At 41.6% G+C, this 25051-nt stretch overlaps 1 protein-coding gene across 3 annotated transcripts in view; it reads left to right on the top strand.

The window, feature by feature from the left end:
* Positions 1 to 25051, top strand: part of TRAPPC9 (trafficking protein particle complex subunit 9) — a 410909-nt gene that overhangs the window by 18142 nt on the left and 367716 nt on the right. For all 3 annotated transcript variants that reach the window (XM_070748345.1, XM_070748348.1, XM_070748347.1), the window contains exons 3-9: positions 5404 to 5549; positions 7858 to 7986; positions 10415 to 10441; positions 14808 to 14929; positions 16809 to 16934; positions 22040 to 22256; positions 24794 to 24937. In XM_070748345.1, coding sequence (XP_070604446.1) covers positions 5404 to 5549; positions 7858 to 7986; positions 10415 to 10441; positions 14808 to 14929; positions 16809 to 16934; positions 22040 to 22256; positions 24794 to 24937 — 911 coding nt within the window. The remainder of the gene's footprint in view (positions 1 to 5403; positions 5550 to 7857; positions 7987 to 10414; positions 10442 to 14807; positions 14930 to 16808; positions 16935 to 22039; positions 22257 to 24793; positions 24938 to 25051) is intronic.

Below are 25051 nucleotides of genomic sequence, written 5' to 3'. Positions count from 1 at the left end.
CAAAGGGATTTTCTGGTACACACAAGGCATAGGTTAAATGCAATCCAATTGCTCACCCAATAACTGGGAAATTGAGTCCAATTCTAAAGTCCAGAGAGTCCACACACAATCTTGAACAGCACAAAAACCACGATCTTGACGAAACAATGAATGAGATAAACTGCCATGAGCCTAAAACACCAAGCTGCACTTTTATCTGTAGCACTAATTACAGCAGCCCCACCCAACCACAGGCGGCCTCATTTTCTCTTGTAATAATCCTTCAGTTGTTGTCTCTTATGCATCACTCTACGCATGCGTGGATGTGTTATTAATTCTTGTTCAGAATCCAGGGATGATACAGATGACTGATCTCCTCCTGGGCTGTCTGCCAAACTCCCCTCTTCCCTGTCACTCACACTTCCTTGGTCAGAGGAGGCTTCGTCGGCAGATTCCATCGGGAGCAAAACAGGCCTGCAGCATGTGGGTGTTTCCCCCACATCCACCTGCACATTCCTTGGGGCAGGAGCTAACCACAACACATTATGTTATTGTTTCTTTATTTCATAACTATCTATATATTTATCTATATAAATAAATAGTTACATCTATAGACTATTAAAACTCTTGTTCTTATATACTTTAACCGAGCAAAATGGGATATCATAGGACAAAATTTGCAGAATGCATCTAAAATTCGGGACCCATGATTCTGTGGAATTGAAATTTGGCAAATTCTATACATGTATGACATAAGCCTTATCATAAAGCTGTTTATGACATGAAAAGTGTCATAAATATTTCCTGTGCTGATGTCTCAACGGTGAGCTAAACAGTTTATGACGTAATACAGAATGTCACAAACGTTTCCTGTGCTGATGTTTGTAACATGCGCTAAACGCTTTATGATATAATACAACATGTCATAAATATTTCCCAAGCCGATATTTCATTGTGCTAGTTTGATATGGGCTATGTTCAAGGCAGATACATCTCTGCATGTATCCCAACTTTTCCAGGGAACATAATATATTAGAAGCTCTCTCATTCTTGAACACTTTGAGAAATCTGATAAGGAAATATTTCTGAAAGGAAAACCCAGGGGCTCACATCGGTCTCAAAGCTGCCTATCATAAATATAATTGATCCGTTTGGGGTACAATATTTTATTCTACTCTGTTCACATGCTAGATAAATGCAATAAAATCACAATGCTATTGTATGATTTTGGGTATATTTATAGTTACTTTTTTCTCATATTTTTGCAATATTTCAATCTTAGTGATTTTACTACCCTCCAACCCATAAGCACACGCGATATGAATTGTCAATAAAGGTTGGTAATAAAAGTGAAATTTCAAACAGGACAATCATCGTGATGAGAGGAAATCAACTGTGCCATAAAATGTGCAATGAATCTATTCATAAAGATAATTAGTTGTTTAGAAAATAATTTTTCTCATTTATAGGCAAATAACACCGTCATGTTTGTAGAAATTCTCTTGCCATTTTAAAACGCCATTTTCCCTCACATAATCTGAAGATGTGGAATTAACGTTTAGTTCATAATTGAATGATGCTACATCATATAAATCATTTAAATTCTGTCAGTGCATGGAAGATGCTGCCTTAAGTATGACGTGTCATTGGCCACTCTCAAAAGATTGCAAACATTAAACTATTTTGCCCTTAGAAGATGCTGTATGGTTTTTAATTGTTGGGGTTTTTTAATGTAATTTTATTATTAGATTTGTTCATTATTATATTGGTTTTTTTTTTATTACTGTTGTGAGCCGCCCCGAGTCTTCGGAAAGGGGCGGCATACAAATCTAATAAATAATAATAATAATAATAATAATAATAATAATAATAATAATAATGCAATAAATAAGATAAATGTGGAACATCTACCTTCTCCTAAGCTGAGTCCATCCTAAATCATTTTAAGCATTGATCTTCTTAGTCTTCACACAAAGTTCTGTTTTCCAAACTTACTGTGTTGCTTGATGGGCTAATAAAATAAGAGGTTCAACCAATTCCAGGGCTAAAAAAGTTGAACTTTTAGACGCGAATATGCTGAGAAAAATAATTGATAATATTCCACGTACATGCAGTAGGTTTGTTTCTATGTCTTTGTTCTGACCTGGCTCCCAAGCACAACAAACCCTCTGAAGTTAAATCAATGATTCCTTTATTAGAAACATCTGGATTGAAGATAAATATTTGTCTGCCACATGTATTCATCTCCGCCTCCTGCCTTTTATCCCCAGAGCTATTGCTAGCAGTGGTGGCTGTTCCGTCCCAAGGACCGGCCCATAGATTTCCACTGCTCTCCTCTCCTCTACTTTCTGTGCATCCATGCGTCAGGCACTGGACCCAGCTGTTCCTCCTCTTCGTCATCAGCCATCCCCAGACCTGGGGGCTGTTGACTCTCCATCTATTTATTTATTTATTTATTTTACTTATTTATTGTTAGAGTTGAAAGGGACCATGCAGGTCATCAAGTCCAACCCCCTGCCTGAGCAGGAATCCTAAAGCACCCCAGCCAAATGGCAGTCCAATCTCCTCTTGAAAGTGTCCAGAGTTGGGGAGTTCACAACCTCTGCAGGCAGGTTGTTCCACTGGTTGATTGCTCTGACCATCAGGAAGTTCTTCCTTACTTCTAGGTTGAATCTCTCCTTGGTCAGCTTCCAGCCATTGTTCCTCATCCGGCCCTCTGGTGCTCTGGAGAATAGAGTGGCCCCCTCCTCTCTGTGGCAACCCCTCATATACCTGTATACAGCTATCATGTCCCCTCTGGCCCTCCTTTTCTCTAGGCTATCCATGCAATCTCTCTTTTCTTAAGTCTTGGTTTCAAGTCCCCTAATCATTTTGGTTGCTCTTTTCTGCACCTTCTCCAGAGTTTCAAGGTCTCTTTTGAAGTGTGGTGACCAGAACTGGATGCAGTACTCCAGATGTAGTCTGACCAGGGCGTAGTAGAGTGGTATTAATACTTCCCTGGTCCTGGAGTGTATCCCCCTGTTGATGCAGCTTAGGATGGCGTTGGCTTTTTTGGCCGCTGGTGCACATTGCTGGCTCATGTTTAGTTGATTATCCACCAAGACTCCAAGATCTCTTTCGCAGTCGCTACTGTGACTACTATCTGTGCGCTGATGGATGGCCCAAGCTCCGCCTCTATCTCTTAACAGCTCCATTCCCTCTTCCCCCTTGGAGGTCTCAGATTGCTTTGATGGTGACACTGACTTCCACGCTTCTTCCTCATCTGATTCAGCTACTGGAGGGGCTGGTGGCCGAGAGGCCACAGCAGTCTTATTTTCTGATGTTGAGTATCTTTGTTTATATTGCATCCCCTATAACAGGGGTCCTCAATTTCCGAGCCCTGTACCAGTACCAGTCTGTGACCTGTTGGAACCTTGATCGAAGTGTATAAAATCTTGCACGGGATAGAAAAGGTGGATAGAGGAAAATTCTTTATCCATTCTTTAGGGTGGAAAATGCAGTGGCTACTGGTTACTTATAAAAATGGAAACCAATAGAATTCTTTTCTCCATCACACAATACATAGAAACATAGAAACATAGAAATCTGACAGCAGAAAAAGACCTCATGGTCCATCTAGTCTGCCCTTATACTATTTTCTGTATTTTATCTTAGGATGGATATATGTTTATCCCAGGCATGTTTGAATTCAGTTACTGTGGATTTATCTATCACGTCTGCTGTAAGTTTGTTCCAAGGATCTACTACTCTTTCAATAAAATAATATTTTCTCATGTTGCTTTTGATCTTTCCCCCAACTAACTTCAGATTGTGACCCCTTGTTCTTGTGTTCACTTTCCTATTAAAAACACTTCCCTCCTGGACCTTATTTAACCCTTTAATATATTTAAATGTTTCGATCATGTCCCCCCTTTTCCTTCTGTCCTCCAGACTATACAGATTGAGTTCATTAAGTCTTTCCTGATACGTTTTATGCTTAAGACCTTCCACCATTCTTGTAGCCCGTCTTTGGACCCGTTCAATTTTGTCAATATATTTTTGTAGGTGAGGTCTCCAGAACTGAACACAGTATTCCAAATGTGGTCTCACCAGCATTCTATATACTAATACTAGGACGAGGGGGCACTCCCTAAAGCTCACAGATAAGAAAGTGAGGACAAATCAAGGGAAATATTTCTTCATCCAGGGGGTCATTGGTTTATGGAATCCACTTCCAGAAGAGGTTGTGACAGCTGTCAGCCTGGAGAGCTCCAAGGCAGGATTAGACAGATTCATGGATGCCAATTGTATTGGTGGTTATTGAAACAGATGTCCAAGTGCCGCCTCTATGTTGGTTGAGGCAGGCAGGATTCCCTTGGGTACCGTTTGTTGGGGGTCAAGGGAAAGAGAGGGTCTTGCCTTCTCTTTCTGCTCAAGATCCCCATGGACAATTGGTAGACCACTGTGTGACACAGAATGCTGGACTCGATGGGCTTTGGCCCGATTCAGCATGGCTCTTCTTAGGTTCTTAACCATAGTACACAGTTGGAGGTGAGCAGCAGGTGAGTGAAACTGTGGGATCTATGTTATATGCTTCTCCCTTCCTGGTCCATGGAAATATGTATTCTTCCACGAAATTGGTCCCTAGTGCCAAAAAGGTTGGGATTGCTGCCCTATAGTGAGTCAATAAGATGCAAACTTAAGAAGAAGACTAGAGCAATAATAATAATAATAATAATAATAATAATAATAATAATAAGTATGCCCATATTACTCGAACACTCCGCAGTCTGCATTGGTTGCCGATCAGTTTCCGGTCACAATTCAAAGTGTTAGTTATGACCTATAAAGCCCTTCATGGCACCGGACCAGAATATCTCAGGGACCGCCTTCTGCCGCACGAATCCCAGCGACCAGTTAGGTCCCACAGAGTGGGTCTTCTCCGGGTCCCGTCAACCAAACAATGTCGTCTGGCGGGACCCAGGGGAAGAGCCTTCTCTGTGGTGGCTCTGACCCTCTGGAACCAGCTCCCCCCTGAGATTAGGATTGTCCCCACCCTTCTTGCCTTTCGTAAACTCCTTAAAACCCACCTCTGCCGTCAGGCATGGGGGAACTGAAACATCTCCCCCTTGCCCATGTTGTTTTGGTGTACGATTGATTGTGTGCTTGTTTATATATATTGGGGTTGCTTGTATGAATTTTTTAATCTAAAACTGTAATTAGATTGGTAAATATCAGATTTGTCACTGTACTTTTTTGCCATTGTTGTGAACCGCCCCGAGTCTGCGGAGAGGGGCGGCATATAAATCCAATAAATCTAATCTAATAATAATAATAATAATAATAATAATAATAATAACAACAACAACAACAACAACAACAACACACTGTCTTTTCGAACAACTCAATTGAACTAATTCTGCACTTTTTGTTTTTGTATCCCAGACATTATAAAAAGCGATGTCAGGGTCGTATGCGGAAACACGTTGGGGACCTTTGCCTACAAGCCGGGATGTTGCAAGATTCCCTGGTTCACTACCATATGGCTGTGGAACTTCTCCGTTCTGTAAATGATTTTTTGTGGCTGGGAGGTAAGGATGGTAGTGTTGGGAACGAAGCAGAATTGTATACTGCTCAAAAAGAAAAGAAAGAAAGGGAACACTCAAATAACACATCCTAGATCTGCATGAGTGGAATATTTTCATTGAATGCTTTGTTCTGTACAAAGTTGAATGTGCACAACAGCATGTGAAATTGATTGTCAATCACTGTTGCTTTCTAAGCGGACAGTTTGATTTCACAAAAGTTTGATTTACTTGGAGTTATATTGTGTTGAAGTGTTCCCTTTATTTTTTTTGAGCAACGTATTGAAAACGTATTTGGGATTATACCTCCGAGATATAATCACGTCATTTGATTCCTATACTTTATTGGAGGATGGTTTGTGATTAAATGAGTATATTTTTAGCCACCCAAAGTTGCTGCATTAGTGATATTGGGGGAAATTAAGAATTACATTTAAAAAACTTAAAAAGCCTATTAGCATACACACATGTCCATTCAAACAAGCCCACTATACATTCATTAGCCAGGGGGTAGAATCTAATGACCCCAAACTCGGCGGCATAAATTAATATTTAGACTCTTACAGAAGGCGGGGAGGGTGGGGGCAACACGAATCTCAGGGGGGAATTGATTCCAGAGGGCCGGGGCTCCCACAGAGAAGGCTCTTCCCTGGGTCCCGCCAAGTGACATTGTCTAGTTCAGTGATTTTCAACCTTTTTTGAGCCACGGCACATTTTTTACATTTACAAAATCCTGGGGCACACCACCAACCAAAATGACACAAAATGACACCCTAAGACACTCTCCTCTCTTTTTCCATCCCTGTCTCTTCCCCCCCTTGTGTGTGTGTACATATTCTGGAACCCTTTCCAAAAACAGGTGAGGGCTGGGTTTTTTCTCTCTCTTATTCTTTGGGTGCTTTTTATCATATGCTTTAAATCAAGAGTCACTTCTCTCTCTTTTGTTTCTCTCGCTTTCCTCTCATTCTCTGTCTCAATCATTTTCTCATTTCTCTTTTTTTCCTCCCCTTTTTGCTCATTTCTCTCTCTCTCTCTTTCTTTCTTTCTTTCTCTCTCTTTCTCTTTTTTTTGCTTTCTCTCTCTTTCTCTCTTTTCTCTCTCTCTCTTGCTTTGTCTCTCTCTCTCTCTCTCTCTCACTCTCTCTCTTTCTCTCTCTCTTGCTTACTTTCTCTCTCTCTCTCTCAGCAAAAAGTTGCGAGATCGAAACCTGAGCTTCCTTCTTCGCGGCACACCTTACCATGTCTCGCGGCACACTAGTGTGCCACGGCACACTGGTTGAAAAACACTGGTCTAGTTGACGGGACCTGGAGAAGGCCAACTCTGTGGGACCTAACCGGTCGCTGGAATTCATTCATTCAAGACGTGTCTTGATAATAATGTCCTTTTTAGGACATGCGTTGAAATAAGCTATGCCCCGAAAACAAGCCTCCCCAATTACTTTCTGGGAAAAGTGGGGAGGACATGCTGGGAGCCGCTCTTTCTCCAGAATGTTTGGGAACATTCACAAACATTTGTGTACAGTTTATGGAGAATCTGCAGTCGACAGAAGTACAGTTAGTCGCTGGGCACAGAGGGGGAGGCCATTAGAGCCGGGGTGGCGCAGCAGGTAGAGTGCTGTACTGCAGGCCACTGAAGCTGACTGTAGATCTGAAAGTCAGCAGTTCAAATCTCATCACCGGCTCAAGGTTGACTCAGCCTTCCATCCTTCCGAGGTGGGTAAAATGAGGACCCGGATTGTGGGGGCAATAGCCTAGCTCTGTTAAAAAGTACTATTGCTAACATGTTGCAAGTCACCCTGAGTCTAAAGAGAAGGGCGGCATAAAAATTGAACTAACTAACTAACTAACTAACTAACTAACTAACTAACTAACTAACTAACTAACTAACAAACTAACTAACTAACTAACTAACAAACTAACTAACTAACTAACTAACTAACTAACTAACTAACTAACTAACTAACTAACTAACTAACTAACTAACTAACTAACTAACTAACTAACAGTGCAGAAATGGTTTTGTGACCAAAATAAGAAATGATACCAAAAGGGCATACACGACCTTGTGTCTCGCTGGAGGAAGGCCATAGAACGGGACGGAGATTACGTGGAAAAATAGGGAGTGTAGAAGAAACATTGTTCTTTCTTGTGTGTACGTTTTATTGTGTTCAATAAATAATTGTTGAAGGAAAAAAATGTGGTGCATTACTTTCTGGGCGACCCTCGTAGATGTATTATTGTATTAAAGGAAATGTATTTATTGCATGTACAGGCTGTGATAAAACCGCCATTAAAAGATCTGTTTTCCTCTATAGCTGCTCTTGAAGGATTGTGTTCAGCCTCCGTCATCTATCACTATCCTGGAGGCACTGGAGGCAAAATTGGATCTCGCAGGGCACAAGGAGGTTCACTTTCTGCAGAGGCAGGTAACAGGCACAGACCTGGTAAGCAAAAGTTTGTGTAGTTGTTTCTAAATTGTGATTACATTTTCGGGGGTCTAGTATCTAGCTGGTTAAATACAGTGGTACCTCGACATACGAGTTTAATTCATTCCAGACCCGAGCTCATAAGTCGATCAACTTGCATCTCGAACGAATGCCTTTAGACTTTGTTTTTTGCGCCGAGATAACTGGAAGCAAGGAGATTCTTGCGCCACCTAGTGGAAGCTCGGCTCGTATCCTGAATTTGAGCTCGGGTGTCGAACAGAAATTTCGCTCGTGTCGTGGCTCGTAACTTGGAATACTCGCATGTGGAGCAGCTCGTATCTAGAGGTACTACTTGTATTTTGCACAAATTTGCGAGGTTTTTTTTGCTTTTCATCTGTGTTCAAAGTGTGACTATTCTGCCTTTAAGATTTATTTTAATCCTACAGCTTCTCAATTCTTAGCAGCACAAAGTTTTGTCCACGTATAAAAGTTAAGAGTTTAGTGTGTGGTTTTTTTTTAAATGTTGAAAAATATACCACCCACAGGAGAAAAATAGCACCGACCTTGCAGAAAAATAGCTTTGCTGCAAACGTCACGAACTGACTGCGAAGCGTACAATTAGCTAGTTTTATTTGGGGGCAGAATTGAAGTAAAAATTAGAAGGTGAAGACAGGTGTGATGCTGGAGGAGAAAAGGAGCTGGATTTTAGACTTGAGACGAAAGAGGTTTTGCTGAGCCTGACGTGTTGATATTAGTAGTGGTGTCAGGAATACTGCACCCGTGGCTCTTTTACGGTAACACTTCTGAGAAACTTCTAATTTTTTAAAAAAGTGTTTTAGTAAAAATGCACAATTGGTTCTTGACTTGAGACTGCAATTTGGACTAGGATTCAAGTCATAAATTGAGAAATCCGTGTAACTGGACCTGCTTTGACGATAATTTTGGGGGAAGCTGTTAACTGAATCACATGGATGTAAGTCCAAATCTATTCTCCTGAAGGGGTGGGGAAAAAAATTGCTAATCACTGCCACGTCACTCCAAGACTTTGCAACCAGTCCAAAATGTGGTCGTGTGAATGTAAGGGGCCAGGGTGACCTTTTATGATGGCGAAGTTTTATGGATCGTAACACCCCCTTTTCGAAGCTGTGGTAACTCCCAATGGTCATCAAATGACTGGTTTTAAGTCAAAGATTACCTATACAGTGGTACCTCGTGATACGAACCCCTTGTGATACAAACATCTCAAGATACGAACCCGGGGTTCGGAAATTTTTTGCCTCTTCTTACGAACTTTTTTTGCCTTACAAACCCATCGCAGATCACAAAATGGTGCTACGTTTTGAAACAGCCAGGGGGCTTCTCGGCGTTCTCCCGAACCCGAACTTTTGCTGAACTTTTCAGATTTGGGTTCGGGAGGCTGCCAAGAAGCGCCTGGCTGTTTCAGAAGGTTACAGCCGGATGGCACCACCCAGCGGAGCGCCGTTTTTGTGATCGCGGCGGCGTTTTCGGCCGATCTGGAGGCTAAAACAGAGGTGGGAAATCCCAATAGGGAATTCCATGGGCAGAGCTTTGACGTCACGAAGACATCCTTCCTGGTCGGCCGAAACGTGGCCTCCAGGAAGGACGTCTTTGTGAAGTCAAAACTCCGCCCATGGAATTCCCTATTGAGACTCCCCACCTCCGTTTCAGCCTCCAGATCGGCCGAAAATGCCGCCGCCGATTGCAAAAACGGCGCTCTGCCGGGTGGCAGCGCCTGGCTGTAACCTTCTGAAACAGCCGGGCACTTCTCGGCAGCCTCCGGAACCCAAAACCGAACCTGAACTTTTGCTGAACTTCCGGGTTCGGCATTTGGGAGAACGCTGAGAAGCCCCCCCCGGCTGTTTCAGAAGGTGACAGCTGGGCGGCAGCACTTCTCGGTGGCCTCCCGAACCCGAACCTGAAACGTTTGGCAAAAGTTCGGGTTTGGGAGAATGCCGAGAAGCCCCCCGGCTGTTTTAAAAGGTGACAGCCGGGCGGCGGCGCCCAGCGAAGCGCCATTTTATGATTCCCCCCCTTGCACTCATTAATCATTTTTACATTGTTTCCTATGGGAAACATTGTTTCGTCTTACGAACTTTTTGCCTTACGAACCTCCTTCCAGAACCAATTAAGTTCGTAAGACGAGGTATTACTATGTTATGAATAATACTATAGCGATTAAGATGCTGGACTCGCATTGAGGAAATTCAACATTACCCTGAATTTTGGAAACGGACTCTCTCAACCCGATCAAATTCAAAGGGCCGTTGTGGGGAAAAACCGAAAGAGAGAGTCTTACTGTATACCGACTTCAACTTCAAAAATGTAATTAAAATAAAATAATAAAATAACATAAAAATATTTGGCAACGTTTTGTTTTGGCAGTGCAGAAGGTTAATGCTGTTGTTTCGATTTTTATTCCCCCCAGGTGCACAAGAAGTTCTTATTGATCCAGGTATATTGACTTTATAATTGTGTTTTGTCAGTCAGATGTTTTATTAATAGTTTTCCATTGCTTTAGAAATTTGACCTCTGTGTTTTAAAAAATAAATAAATACATCACACTGATGACTAGAATCTGCAGATTTAAAATTTCTCCAACTGTTCCTTTCATCTCATTATTATTATTATTATTATTATTATTATTATTATTATTATTATTATTATTATTTATTAGATTTGTATGCCGCCCCTCTCCGAATATTGTTATTACCTATGTCCGTGATGACAAATCTATGGCACGCGTGCCACTGGTGGCGCATGGAGCCATATTGAAGGGCATGCACACGCTAGCCAACTGATTTTGGGCCTTGGGGAAGAGCATTTCGCCCTACAGAGGCTTCAAGGAAGCTTCCCTGAAGCCCTGGAATGCAAAAAACTGTCCAACGGGCAAACCGGAAGTTTGGAAAAACAGACTTCCGGTTTGCCCATTGGGCTGTTTTTCACCCTCCGGGGCTTCAGGAAGCTTCCTTGAAAGCTCTGGAGTGCGAAAAACAGCACAATGGGCAAACAGGAAGTCCGTTTTTCCAAACTTTCAGTTTGCCCGTTTCGTTGTTTTTTCACCATCCTAGGCCTATGCGCAGGTATGCGGGGGTTTTTTTGTGTGCATGTGGAAGGGCAGTGAGAGGGTTGTGCATGCATGGAGGGGAAGGAATGGGCGTGAGCACATGCTAGCATGCGCACACACCCTTTTGGCACGCGGACCACAAAAGGTTTGCCGCCACTGACCTATGTTGATTTCTGGCAATTCCCATCCAGTTACATTTTAATCATTTTATTATCTGCTCTAGAACTGCCTCATCTATTGCTATCTCATTAATTTATGATGTCCCCCCTTCAATTCTTTTTGTTCCCTGATTTTTACACAGATGATTGTTTTCCTCCATAAGTGCTACTGCACTTATGCACGCTAGCGTGCTTTCCAGCCCCTGTCCTATTGTTTCCTCTATATCTCATATATCTTTTCTTCTATTCCTATATCTTTTCTTCTATTCTTTCACTGATATATTTTATTCCTGTATCTTCTCTTCTATTCTTTTTTTGATATATTGTACTACGAGTATATCCTCTATAACCATCATTGTGTACCGTGTTTCCCCGAAAATAAGACACTGTCTTATATTAATTTATGCTCTAAAAGTTCTGCTACGTCTTATTTTCGGGGGGTGCCTTATATTTCTCAAATAAGACAAATTCACAGGCAGAAAAGCTGACACCCCCAAAGAAAGTGTACCGTACGGTACACTGATTACGGTACGGTACCTGTCAGTATGGCACCCCCACATACAAACGACGGCACTTATATGGTACAACAGTATACTCCCGCTATTGCAGCTTCCGGCCACCAGAGGAACTACAGTCTACGCACTGTAGTGGAAACTGTAATGGCGGTGAGACAGCAGCAGACTGTGTCTGCTATACTGGATGGTACAAAGCGATGGAAGGGGCCAGCAGGGGACGCCACATTATTACGGTACCGCTACGAACAGCTTTGAATGGTGCCATATGTTTTTCCATTGTACTGTATGTAAACTTGACTACGCCTTATTTTCGGGGGGTGCCTTATATTAGCAAATTCTGCAAAACCTCTGACATGCCTTACTTTCGGGGTACGTCTTATTTTTGGGGAAACAGGGTATTGGACAAAATAAAAAATTTTTAAAAATCTGGAACTTCACCAGTTCCATAGCATTTCTCATAAATTTCTCATAAATCATACATAAAGATTCTATCAGGGGAAAAAACCTACAGCAGATTCCTGTACATCACCCAAAAGCTGCCTACTAGAATGTTCTCATCAACATTAAGAAGTTGGGATTTTGACTACAGGGGTACCTCTACCTAAGAACGGCTCTACTTATGAACTTTTCTAGATAAGAACCATGTGTTCAAGATTTTTTTGCCTCTTCTCAAGAACCATTTTCCACTTACAAACCGAAGCCTCTGAAACTGTAACCAGAAAAGGCAGGGAGAAGCCTCCGTGGGGCCTCTCCAGGAATCTCCTGGGAGGAAACACAGGGTCGGAAAATGCAGGGAGAAGCCTCTGTGGGGCCTCTCTAGGAATCTCCTGTGAGGAAACAGAACCAGAAAGGGTGGGAAGAATCCTCCGTGGGGCCTCTCTAGGAATCTCCTGGGAGGAAACAGGGCCAGAAAATGCAGGGAGAAGCCTCTGTGGGGCCTCTCTAGGAATCTCCTGGGAGGAAACAGTGCTGGAAAGGGCGGGAAGAATCCTCCGTGGGGCCTCTCTAGGAATCTCCTGGGAGGAAACAGGGCCTCCACCCTCCCTGTGGTTTCCCCAGTTGCACACATTATTTGCTTTAACATTGATTCCTATGGGAAAAATTGCTTCTTCTTGCAAACTTTTCTACTTAAGAACCTGGTCACGGAACGAATTAAGTTCGTAAGTAGAGATACCACTGTATTTGGTTTTGATTGTATTTTACAAGACTATTTTTGTTGCTTTGAGGAACTCATTCTCAGTTTTAGCTTTCTCAATAATCTCTCTATAGATGTCAGTTTTTTTCTGGCTGAACTGTACGTCTTTCTACTACCTATAGGTGTCCTGTTTTGCGTCTCCTCTATTTTTCACTCTTTGGAATAAGTTGTAATTTTTGCTCAGATGTTTTTTTAAGAACTCCTCAAATTGACTTTCTTTTCTCATTCGCTTTCTTGGCTGTAGAATCCTACTTACTATTGCTTTCAGTTTAATAAAATCCACTATTTTAGGCTGCAGGACTAACATTCCAGAAATATTTTAGGAATACAAACTAGGAATCTTACCCACTTTTATTTTTTAAAGTTTTTGTTCTTTTTTCAGGCTCAGACTGGCTGTGGATTTTGATGGAAAAATTTTTTTAGGGAGCTTCTCTAAATGTCCCTGCCAAATTTTGTTGGCAAGCTGCTGTTGGTTCTTCCTGTTCACTTGCTCAGATAGATGGGACCAGCACATTTCCCCCAAGTTTGGAATCCAACTTTTTTAATTGTCATTTTTATGATAGCAAATTCATCCAAAATGCTGTGAGTCATTTCCTTCAGTAAATTGCTGTGGCTAAGAGAATCATCAGTTAAGTGATAGTATAATTAAATTAAGTTTGTAGAATATAATAGTGAAGTATCAGCTTAATAATTTTGCCAGAACCTTTTCTCCATACTTTGTAATGAGAATACAGTCGTACCTCTACTTAAGACCACCACTATTTAAGAAATGTTCTAGATAAGAACCGGGTGTTCAAGATTTTTTTTGCCTCTTCTCAAGAACCATTTTCTCCTTAAGAACCCGAGTCTGGAAAAATTTCTCACAAAATTTGAGAGTGGCATGAAGGCCCGGCCAGTTTCCTGCCATTCCCCCTTTAATCCCGACCTTTTCCTCCCACTTAGGACTGTACTTGTTGTTGTTGTTGTTGTTGTTGTTGTTGTTGTTGTTGTTATTATTATTATTATTATTATTATTATTATTATTATTATTATTATTTATTGGATTTGTACGCCACCCCTCTCCGCAGACTCGGGGCGGCTAACAACAGTGGTAAAACAACATGAACAATCCAATTAATAAAAACAACTAAAAAACCCTTATTATAAAAAACCAAACATACACACAAACATACCATGCATAACTTGTAATAGCCTAGGGGGAAAGGATAACTTAACTCCCCCATGCCTGGCGACAAAGGTGGGTCTTAAGTAATTTGCGAAAGACAAGGAGGGTGGGGGCCGTTCTAATCTCTGGGGGGAAGTTGGTTCCAGAGGGCCGGGGCCGCCACAGAGAAGGCTCTTCCCCTGGGGCTCGCCAAACGGCCGCTGGGATTCGTGCAGTAGAAGGCGGTTCCGGATGTATTCTGGCCCAATGCCATGTAGGGCTTTAAAGGTCATTACCAACACTTTGAATTGTGACTGGAAACTGATCGGCAGCCAGTGCAGGCCGCGGAGTGTTGCAGAAACGTGGGCGAATCTAGGAAGCCCCACGATGGCTCTTGTTGCTTGTATCCTAAGATTTTTATTAATATTGATTGTTTCTTCATTGCTTATTTGACCCCTATGACAATCATTGAGTGTTATACCACATGATTCTTGAGAAATCTATATTTTCTTTTATGCACACTGAGAGCATAGGCACCAAAGACAAATTCCTTGTGTGTCCAATCACACTTGGCCAATAAAGAATTCTATTCTATTCTATTCTATTCTATTCTAAATAAATTTAGTTTTCTCCTTACTCAAGCTTTTTTTTTTGGCAAGGATTTCCAAACACAGGTTTGTTGTAAGTCTGATCTGACAGTGGTGCTTGAGCTTGAAATTTCCTGCTTTTTAATTTTATGCAGGGGCCCTCACATCAAATGGCATCAGCGCAGATACAAGTTCTGAAATAGGACGAGCTAAGAATTGCCTGAGCCCTGAAGACATCATTGAAAAGTACAAAGAAGCTATTTCCTATTACAGCAAGGTAACATTGCTATCACAAGCGAGCTTATACCTGAATCTTAAATATGTATCAATGCAGGGGTGAAACTCCAGCAGGTTCTGGAAAACCGCTAAAAGAAATTTTGAGTAGTTTGGAGAACCAGTAGATATCACCTCTGGCTGATCCTACAGTGGGGAGGGAATACGGATTTTGTAATATTCTTCCCCCCAAGAAGTGGGGAGGGGATGGAGATTTTGTAATATTCTTTCCCCCAGGAGTGGGGAGGGAATGGGGATTTTGCAATATTCTTCCCCCCAAGAAGTGGGGAGGGAATGGGTTTTTTGCAGTATACTTCCCCTGCCATGCCCACCAAGTCATGCCCACAGAACCGATAGGGGAAAAAATTGAATGTCTCCCATATGATATGACTGTATGTATGTTTTTATATATTGGGGTTTCTTGTTTTTTAGACTTTTTAAATGTATTATTGTTATTTTAGATTCTAACTATTAGATTTGTCATTATATATTGTTTTTATCACTGCTGTGAGCCGCCCCGAGTCTACGGAGAGGGGCGGCACACAAATCTAATTAATAATAATAATAATAATAATAATAATAATAATAATAATAATAACAACAACAACAACAACAACAACAATAACAACAACAACAACAACAACAATAATAATAATAATAATAATAGACTGTGGCTGGCTCAGGTATTCAGGGAGTTGAAGTCCACAGATCCTGCAGTTATCAAATCTTGGGCTTGTCCTTTTGTGTTTCTCATTTTGGCTCAGTTACCAGAGGAAATTTGGAGTCTTCATTTAAAAATAGAAATGAATCATTATCTCTGCCTCAATGTGGCCAGACTTTGATTAGCAATAAGTGTTTTGAGGGGGAAAAAGGGAAGCAAGGAAGGAAGGAAGGAGAGAGAAAGATAGGGAGGATGGGAAGGGAGGAGGAAAGGAGAAGGAAGGAAGGAGAAAGATAGGGAGGATGGGAGGGAGGAGGGAAGGAGAAGGAAGGAAGGAAGGAAGGAAGGAAGGGAGGAGAGAGAAAGATAGGGAGGATGGGAGGGAGGAGGAAAGGGGAAGGAAGGAAGGAAGGAAGGAAGGAAGGAGAGAGAGAGATAAGGAGGATGGGAGGGAGGAGGGAAGGAGAAGGAAGGAAAGAAGGAAGGAGAGAGAGATAAGGAGGATGGGAGGGAGGAGGGAAGGAGAAGGAAGGAAGGAGAAAGATAGGGAGGATGGGAGGGAGGAGGGAAGGAGAAGGAAGGAAGGAAGGAAGGAAGGAGAGAGAGATAAGGAGGATGGGAGGGAGGAGGGAAGGAGAAGGAAGGAAGGAAGGAAGGAGAGAGAGAGAGATAGGGAGTGAAGCTTCATTTGTAATATCTTATGCATCTGCAAATGTATAATATGTATTGCCAAGTAGATACTGTACTTTTAGCAGTTATTTTTAATTAAGGTACCATGACATATTAAAGTAATGGAGAATAGAAGGTTTTCACATAAACACGCAAGTATATGAGTTTATGGTCTGAATGAAAGAACAAGGAAATGAAGTAATTGAAAAATAAAAATATGTATGCTGAGGACCGTAAGAAAAAAAGAATATGAAAGATGAGGACGGGTCCCAAATCATAGCCACCAATTATAGCTGCTCCCTGGTGGATGTAACTATCATCTCTGGACCTCATTACAATGAGCTGTTGATGTAAGTTGTATTTTTAATGATGGCCTTTCCTCATGTTCTCGGTTGCTCATGAAAATAAACCTTTGAGTCTCAAAAGTAAGATTTATTGTTTGTGGTTTGTCTGGGTTCCTCTTTTTGTTGGAAATATTTTTCTCACAATTGTATAATGTGACAAGGGAGTATACAATAGATCAATATTTTAATCCATTATGTATGTCTTATAGTATAAGAATGCTGGTGTTATTGAGCTGGAAGCTTGCGTAAAGGCGGTGAGAGTGCTTGCAATGCAGAAAAGGAGCATGGAAGCTTCTGAATTCCTCCAAAATGCTGTTTATATTAACCTTCGTCAGGTGAGAACACAGTTTCCTTTTAACCGGGAATTAATTTCTCCAATTAATTAATTTTGGCCGAAATGTGGCCTCCAGGAAGGACGTCTTCGTGACGTCAAAGCTCCGCCCATGGAATTCCCTATTGGGATTCCCCACCTCCGTTTCAGCCTCTAGATCGGCCGAAAACGCTGCCGCCGATCGCAAAAACGGTGCTCTGCTGGGCGCCGCCACCAGGCTGTAACCTTCTGAAACAGCCGGGCGCTTCTCGGCGGCCTCCAGAACCTGAACCAGAACTTTTGCTGAACTTCCGGGTTCGGCGTTCGGGAGAACGCCGAGAAGCCCCACGGCTGTTTCAGAAGGTGACAGCCGGGTGGCGGCACTTCTCGGCGGCCACCCGAACCCGAAAAGTTCGGCAAAAGTTCACGTTCGGGTTTGGGAGAACGCCAAGAAGCCCCCCGGCTGTTTCAAAAGGTGACAGCAGGGTGGCGGCGCCCAGCGGAGCGACATTTTGTGATCTGCGGTGGGATCGTAAGTCGAAAAAAGTTCGTAAGAAGAGGCAAAAAATTTCCGAACCCCGGATTCGTATCTCGAAATGTTCGTATCACGGGGGGTTCGTATCACGAGGTACCACTGTATATTATTTCTTACAAAGCTTTCAGATTTCCTTGTATATATAACAGAGAAATTGCCTTTTTAAATTTTAAATTTCATAAAATACAGATAGCCAACAAGTTGTTTTCCTATTGTCACATAGCTTGGTGTTCACCAACTTTCCTGTCCACAAAACTCTTTTTTTATTTTATTTTTAATTAGAAGGAAGTTAGCCACTGCAAACGTCTCCAATTATTCTCTCTTTGTGTACATTCAACTTTGTTAACAACACAGCACTTTTTTTGTTTTATGAAAAAAATTAATTAGATTCTTTTGTTATACAATACGTGAACAAAACTTGGAGCAGACTTTACATTCGTATCTTAACATTACACTAGGGGTCAGTAGTGTTGCATCATAAAAATGATGAATGCTATGATTGGATTAGTAGCAATATAAAATATTATTTAATAGAATTAAATTATCTAAATACAGTGCTTTGCTTTTGAGGGGGGGCTTACTCTCTCTTGCAGAGTTATTTCTGTCTTTAACTGGAATAATTGCGTGACAAAAATAGACATAACGGAATCGTAGAAGCCAACTCTACTCAGTGCAGAAGTGCAAATGAAAGCAGATGGCAGTCCAGTCTCTGCTTTAATGGACTGAGTGACGGGAAGCCTGTTGGGTTTAGAGGCACCCAACCTCTGGTTAAACAACCTAGTGTGGGTTTTCATACAATAAGAATACAGTGGTACCTCTACCTACGAACATCTTTACTTACGAACTTTTCTAGATAAGAACCGGGTGTTCAAGATTTTTTTTGCCTCTTCTCAAGAACCATTTTCCACTTACAAACCCGACCCTCTGAAACTGTAACTGGAAAAGATGGGGAGAAGCCTCCCTGGAGCCTGTCTAGGAATCTCCTGGCAGGAAACAGGGCCGGAAAAGGTGGGGGAAGCCTCTGTGGGGCCTCTCTAGGAATCTCCTGGGAGGAAACAGGGCCGGAAAAGTTGAGGAGAAGCCTCCATGGGGCCTCTCTAGGAATCTCCTGGGAGGAAACATGGCTGGAGAAGGTGGGGAGAAGCCTCCATGGGGCCTCTCTAAGAATCTCCTGGGAGGAAACAGGGCCTCCCCCCTCCCTGTGGTGTCCCCAATCGCACACATTATTTGCTTTTACATGGATTTCTATGGGAAAAAATAACTTCTTCTTACAAACTTTTCTACTTAAGGACCTGGTCACGGAACGAATTAAGTTAATAAGTAGAGGTACCACTGTACTGCTGAGTTGGTAGCAGTTGAAATTAAATCTTGTCTTTTGGGAATTTGTAATATTTTGATACCCAGCAAGATTTTTTTGTACTCCCTGAACAACTGCTGTAAGCAAGAACAGCTATCTGCTGAATAGCTGATTATGCATAAAAATTTAAATCTGTAGGAAAACAAAATAACCTCCTCCTCCTCCCCCCCTCCTCTATTTTCTGGGAATTTCTGATTGAGGTTTCCATCTTACCTTAGTCATGAGATAGCTTTCACTCTTCCATTTAACTAAGGCATATATAGCTTCCCTCTCAAAATGGGTTTGTTTGTCACTTAGTACAGGGTACATGAGCATTTCAGTGCACAAAAGACAGAACAAGCTACTTTATTTTCAAAAAGCTGGCTGAGTTTTGAAAAGTAGGATACGCTTCAGCCTTTACACCACTTTTTGTATTGAGAAATAGTTAATATCCTTACAGTTTTATGGATGGGCTAGGCAGTGTTCTGGTTTCTGGAGGAAGTTTAGCAATTACAAATAACTCTTATTAAAAATGCATCATTTCATGAATAAAGAAACTCCATTTATTTCTCTGCTCTCCTGTAATTCAACACATTCCATACAAGCACTCGGTCGTTATCTCTCTTAGCTGCATTCCTCACATTCCTTCTCCTGCTCCACTTAACAAGATTTATTTTCCTAACAGCATGACTTTAAAAAACAACAGAACTGATGGTTAACAACACTGAATCCTTTTGCTTACTTTAACGTGGCGAAAAACACATCCATTTTCCCTTCCGCAACGTTGAAACTCCATCCTTCTTCTCCACTGACCCCCTGACGTGCCAAATACATCACTACAGTATTTAACCCATTCCTCTCCTTAATATCTTCTTCCAGACCTCTGTTCTCTACGTTTTTGGACCCTTCTGAATTTAGGGTTAACCCAGAGCGTCTGATTCTCCCTCGCTAGATCCTGAACTCATAGCCCCTTCCTGTGGCTGGCCTCCCACCTGTTCTACTACCCTTAACCCCCCCCCCCCCCACTAATTCATAAACACTAACTGAATCCAAGTCCTCAATATCTTCATCATCCTCCCACTGATCAGGAGTATGTACAACAGGCAGTGGCACAGATCTTAAACCCCACTCCTGAAAAACCATGTGCTGAACTGATAAGAGATGGAATTCAGTCTGTTTCCCTGGAATATTCCATAAAACGCTAGCCGACTATTAAAGTGTATTCATCTGGTATTACAATATACAGGTAACTTTCCTATGCTAATTACAGTTATTTTTATACAATTGTTTCTCAGCAGCTTATATAACAGAAGTTCAAAATCCAGCAGCGTTCTGCCTTGTTCTGTTTTTCTTTTCTTTTCTTTTAGCGATGTAACCAAGTTATGTTAACCATTGCATGGACCTCAGATAATTTCCCCCCACTATTATTTCCTTCCACTACAATCACGCATCCCTAGGTAGTTTAGAAGTCAGAGGATCAAACTATAAACATCGTAAAATTTCCCCACAATTAGTAAAATGTTAAAATAGCCCCCTAAGGATTAGATGTGAAGTGAAATTCAGATCTTAAGTCTTCAAGAACCTATGTGAAAAGTTTCGTTTGAAATGCTTTCTAAAAAGTAATCGTAGTAGGGTTAGTCCAATTTTCAGCAGGGGGGCATGTGTTAGAGAGTCGTCAGCAATGCAGAAATGTGGCTTGTCTTAAACCACAACTGTTTGGTTGATAATAGAGATTTAAAATGATTTACAGTGATCCCTCGATTATCGCGAGGGTTACGTTCCAAGACCTCTCGCGATAATCGATTTTCCGCAGTATAGTGGTGCGGAAGTAAAAACACCATCTGCGCATGCGCGCCCTTTTTTCATGGCCGCGCATGCGCAGATGGTGGAGCCGGGGAGCGATGAAAGTGCGGAAGCCGACAAAGATTGCCCCCCTCAGCGCGTCCGGCGTCCGGTGCTCTCGCCACTACCGCCCGCTCGCCCGACCGGCTGATCCACCCCTCTCACCGGCTTTCGGACACGGGTCCTCCTGCAGCAGCGCTGCCGAGCAGATCAGCTGCTGGGCGGCCGAAGAAACCTTCCCCGCGTCTTCCCCGCCGCCCACGCAAAGGGGAAACCCCGATCTTCGGCTCCTCGCTGCTGCCCGCCCGCCGTTCGCCCGCCCGCTCGCCCGCCCGCCGCTCGAGAGCAAGAGGGGGAGAGATAGAGAAAGAGAGAGAAGGAAAGAAAGAGATGAGAGAGGGAGGAAGAGAGTGTGAGAGAGGAAGAAGCAAGATAGAGAAAGAGAGAGAGAAAGAAAGATGAGAAAGGAAGGAAGAGAGTGATGTCATCGGGTGGGAAAAACCGCGGTATAGCAAAAAAACCGTGGAGTATTTTTTAATTAATATTTTTTGAAAAACCGTGGTATAGCGTTTCACGATAATCGAGATCGCGAAAATCGAGGGATCACTGTATTATTGCAGTTGCTTATTACTTTAGAAGAGGCAAACTGTGGGGTTTTGGAGGGTACAGTGAGAAAATACCTGAAGTATTTCTGTCCAGCATTCATACATCACTTGTTTATGTTTGTTGAATGAAAGTTTATTTCCTTTTGCTGTCTGTCTGTCTGTCTGTCTAATCTCTTTCTATCTCATCTGTCTGTCCGTCTATGTCTGTCTATCTGCCTGCCTTTCTCTCTCTCTTTCTCTCTCTCCCCTCTCTCATCTCTCTCTCTCTCTCTCTATCTATCTCTCTCTATCTCTCTCTCTCTCTCTATCTATGTAATCTCTCTCTCTGTCTCTATCTAATCTCCCTCTCTATCTATCTATCTATCTATCTATCTATCTATCTATCTATCTATCTATCTATCTATCTATCTATGTAATCTCTCTCTCTCTATCTAATATCTATCTATCTATCTATCTATCTATCTATCTATCTATCTATCTATCTAATCTCTCTATCTCTATCTAGCTATCTATCTATCTATCTAGCTATCTATGTAATATCTCTCTCTCTCTCTCTCTCTAATCTCTATCTATCTATCTATCTGTCTGTCTGTCTGTCTATCTATCTATCTATCTATCTATCTATCTATCTATCTATCTATCTATCTATCTACCTACCTACCTACCTACCTACCTACCTACCTACCTATCTACACACACATATATACTTTCAGAGCTTATTTTTTTGCCTTTTTTGCTTATGGCAATGTTGCTTATTAAAATTATTTTTAAATTAATTGTCCCCCCCCTCCTTTTTTATATAAAAACTACAGCTTTCTGAAGAAGAAAAAATCCAGCGCTACAGCATTCTTTCTGAGCTCTACGAGAGAATTGGATTTCATCGCAAATCCGCTTTTTTCAAACGAGTGGCCGCCATGCAGTGTGTAGCCCCGAGCATCGTAGAGCCTGGTTGGAGAGCCTGCTACAAGCTTCTTCTGGAAACACTTCCTGGTTATAGCCTGTCTTTGGATCCTAAAGATTTCAGCAAAGGTACCAAGTTTGGCTTAGAGGGAAGCAAGCCATTAAACCCAACATTTCTTGTTTTTTGCTTTTGTGTAATAAAGCTAAAATGAGTGAGAATAAAATAATCAGTACATTAAGTTACCCATAAAATGCTTTTTCAAGAGGCAATTGGATGTTCTGCCCTTCTTTGAAGACGTTTTGCTTCTCCAAGAAGTTTCTTCAGCTCTGACTGGATGGAGGGGAATGGAAGGATTTATATTCCTTGCTTGCAAGTGACCCAACTGCCTGCAAGGAGTATAAATCCTTCCATTTATTGCATAACCATTTGGATAAGGTGTAGGGATTCCTGCCTAAGCAGGGGGTTGGACTATGTTCTGTCGGGCTCTCTGGTAGAATCCTCCCAAAAAATGCACAGATACAATTTCAGACACACACACGTTTGAAAATTCAAAACAATGTTCTTTATACCGAAAATGCAAATAAACAGAGCACTCTTTTTGTATAGCAAAGAGCACTTGTCTCCAAACAAACTGGTAATTTGTACAAGTCCCTTATCAGTTCTGTGATACTTATCTTGCAGCTGTGAGGCAATTCACAGTCCTTCTTCTTTCACAAAGTGAAACACACTTTGCTCTGGTTTAGTTTCAAAGCGGGGAAAAATCAGCACACAAAGATCAAAGTCAGCAAAGCAGTCATGAAACACAACGATCAGATAATCCTCCACAATGGCCAAACCCACAGGCTGCTATTTATAGCAGCCTCACTAATGACCACAGCCCCACCCAACCACAGGTGGCCTCATTTTCTTTGATAATAATCTCTCAGTTGTTGTTGCCTATGCATCGCTCTCCGCATGCGTGGCTGTATCATTAACTCTTGTTCTGAATCCAAGGAGGAGCTAGATAATTGATCTCCTTCTGAGCTGTCTGCCACACTCTCCTCCTCCCTGTCACTCCTGTCTTCTTGGTCAGAGGAGCCTTCATCAGCAGATTCCACCGGGGGCAAAACAGGCCTGCAGCATGTGGATGTCTCCCCCACATCCACAGTCCTGGGGCAGGAGCCATTTATTCTATTCTATTCTATTCTATTCTATTCTATTCTATTCTGCATCATAAAAGATACATAAATATTGTTCATCGCTTTTTGTGGGCCTTACACATAGATAAATTCAAATTCCTTATGTAGAAGAGCATGGGATTATGGCATTGGTCATCTTTGGAACCCCTTCTGATCATTGTTGACTTGCTGCTAGGAATGCAAAGAAACATTTTATCACAAGATAATCATATTTGCACCTGTACTAACAGATGAATGGCTAAATGTGTATGTTTGGTTTTAATAAGGTTTTTTTTAGTTATTAAATATTAGATTTGTTATATGCTGTTTTACTATTGTTGTTAACTGCCCTGAGTCTGCGGAGAGGGGCGGCATACAAATCTAATTAATTAATTTATTAATTAATTAACAAACAAGCAAACAAAATAAAACAAAATCTGACAGTCTCAAAATGGGTGAGCAGTGTGGTCGGGCGGTAGGAAAAGCAAGTAGGATGCTTGGCTGCATAGCTAGAGGTATAACAAGCAGGAAGAGGGAGATTGTGATCCCCTTATATAGAGCGCTGGTGAGACCCCATTTGGAATACTGTGTTCAGTTCTGGAGACCTCACCTACAAAAAGATATTGACAAAATTGAACGGGTCCAAAGACGGGCTACAAGAATGGTGGAAGGTCTTAAGCATAAAACGTATCAGGAAAGACTTCATGAACTCAATCTGTATAGTCTGGAGGACAGAAGGAAAAGGGGGGACATGATTGAAACATTTAAATATGTTAAAGGGTTAAATAAGGTTCAGGAGGGAAGTGTTTTTAAGAGGAAAGTGAACACAAGAACAAGGGGACACAATCTGAAGTTAGTTGGGGGAAAGATCAAAGGCAACATGAGAAAATATTATTTGACTGAAAGAGTAGTAGATGCTTGGAACAAACTTCCAGCAGACGTGGTTGGTAAATCCACAGTAACTGAATTTAAACATGCCTGGGATAAACATATATCCATTGTAAGATAAAATACAGGAAATAGTATAAGGGCAGACTAGATGGACCAGGAGGTCTTTTTCTGCCATCAGACTTCTATGTTTCTATGTTTCTAAATAATAAATAAATAAAAATAAAATAAATAAATAAATAAAAAATAATAATAAATAAATAAATATAAAATATAAAACAAACAAACAAACAAACAAACAAACAAACAAACAAACAAATGTGACCCTTCCATTTTATTTCCTTAGATCAGTGTTTCCCAACCTTGGCAACTTGAAGACATTTGGACTTCAACACCCAGAATTCCCCAGTCAGCGAATGCTGGCTGGGGAATTCTAGGAATTGAAGTCCAGATATCTTCAAGTTGCCAAGGTTGGGAAACACTGCCTTAGATAGCCCTCAGTCTAGGATTTGGTAACCTCGTTCATGTTAAACCTGTATATAGAGGCCATAGCTGAATGAAGTTTGAGTGACTGTGCCATATTAAAAGTGTATTAACATGTGATTTTGCTCTTTTTAAAGGGACTCACCGTGGTTGGGCTGCCGTGCAGATGCGTTTACTTCACGAGTTGGTGTATGCCTCCAGGAGAATGGGGAACCCAGCACTTTCCGTCCGGCACTTATCTTTTCTTTTACAAACAATGCTTGATTTTCTTTCCGACCAAGGTATTCATTTTATTTAAAAAAAAAACATTACAATTTTTCACATACATTATATACGATAATGGAATGGTGCATTGGCCTAGTGGTAGAGCTGTGAGTTTGTTCCTAGGCTGTGAT

Source organism: Erythrolamprus reginae, chromosome 3 (genome assembly GCF_031021105.1).
Source record: "Erythrolamprus reginae isolate rEryReg1 chromosome 3, rEryReg1.hap1, whole genome shotgun sequence".
Lineage (NCBI taxonomy): Eukaryota > Metazoa > Chordata > Lepidosauria > Squamata > Dipsadidae > Erythrolamprus > Erythrolamprus reginae.
This window is presented reverse-complemented; position numbering and strand designations above follow the sequence as displayed.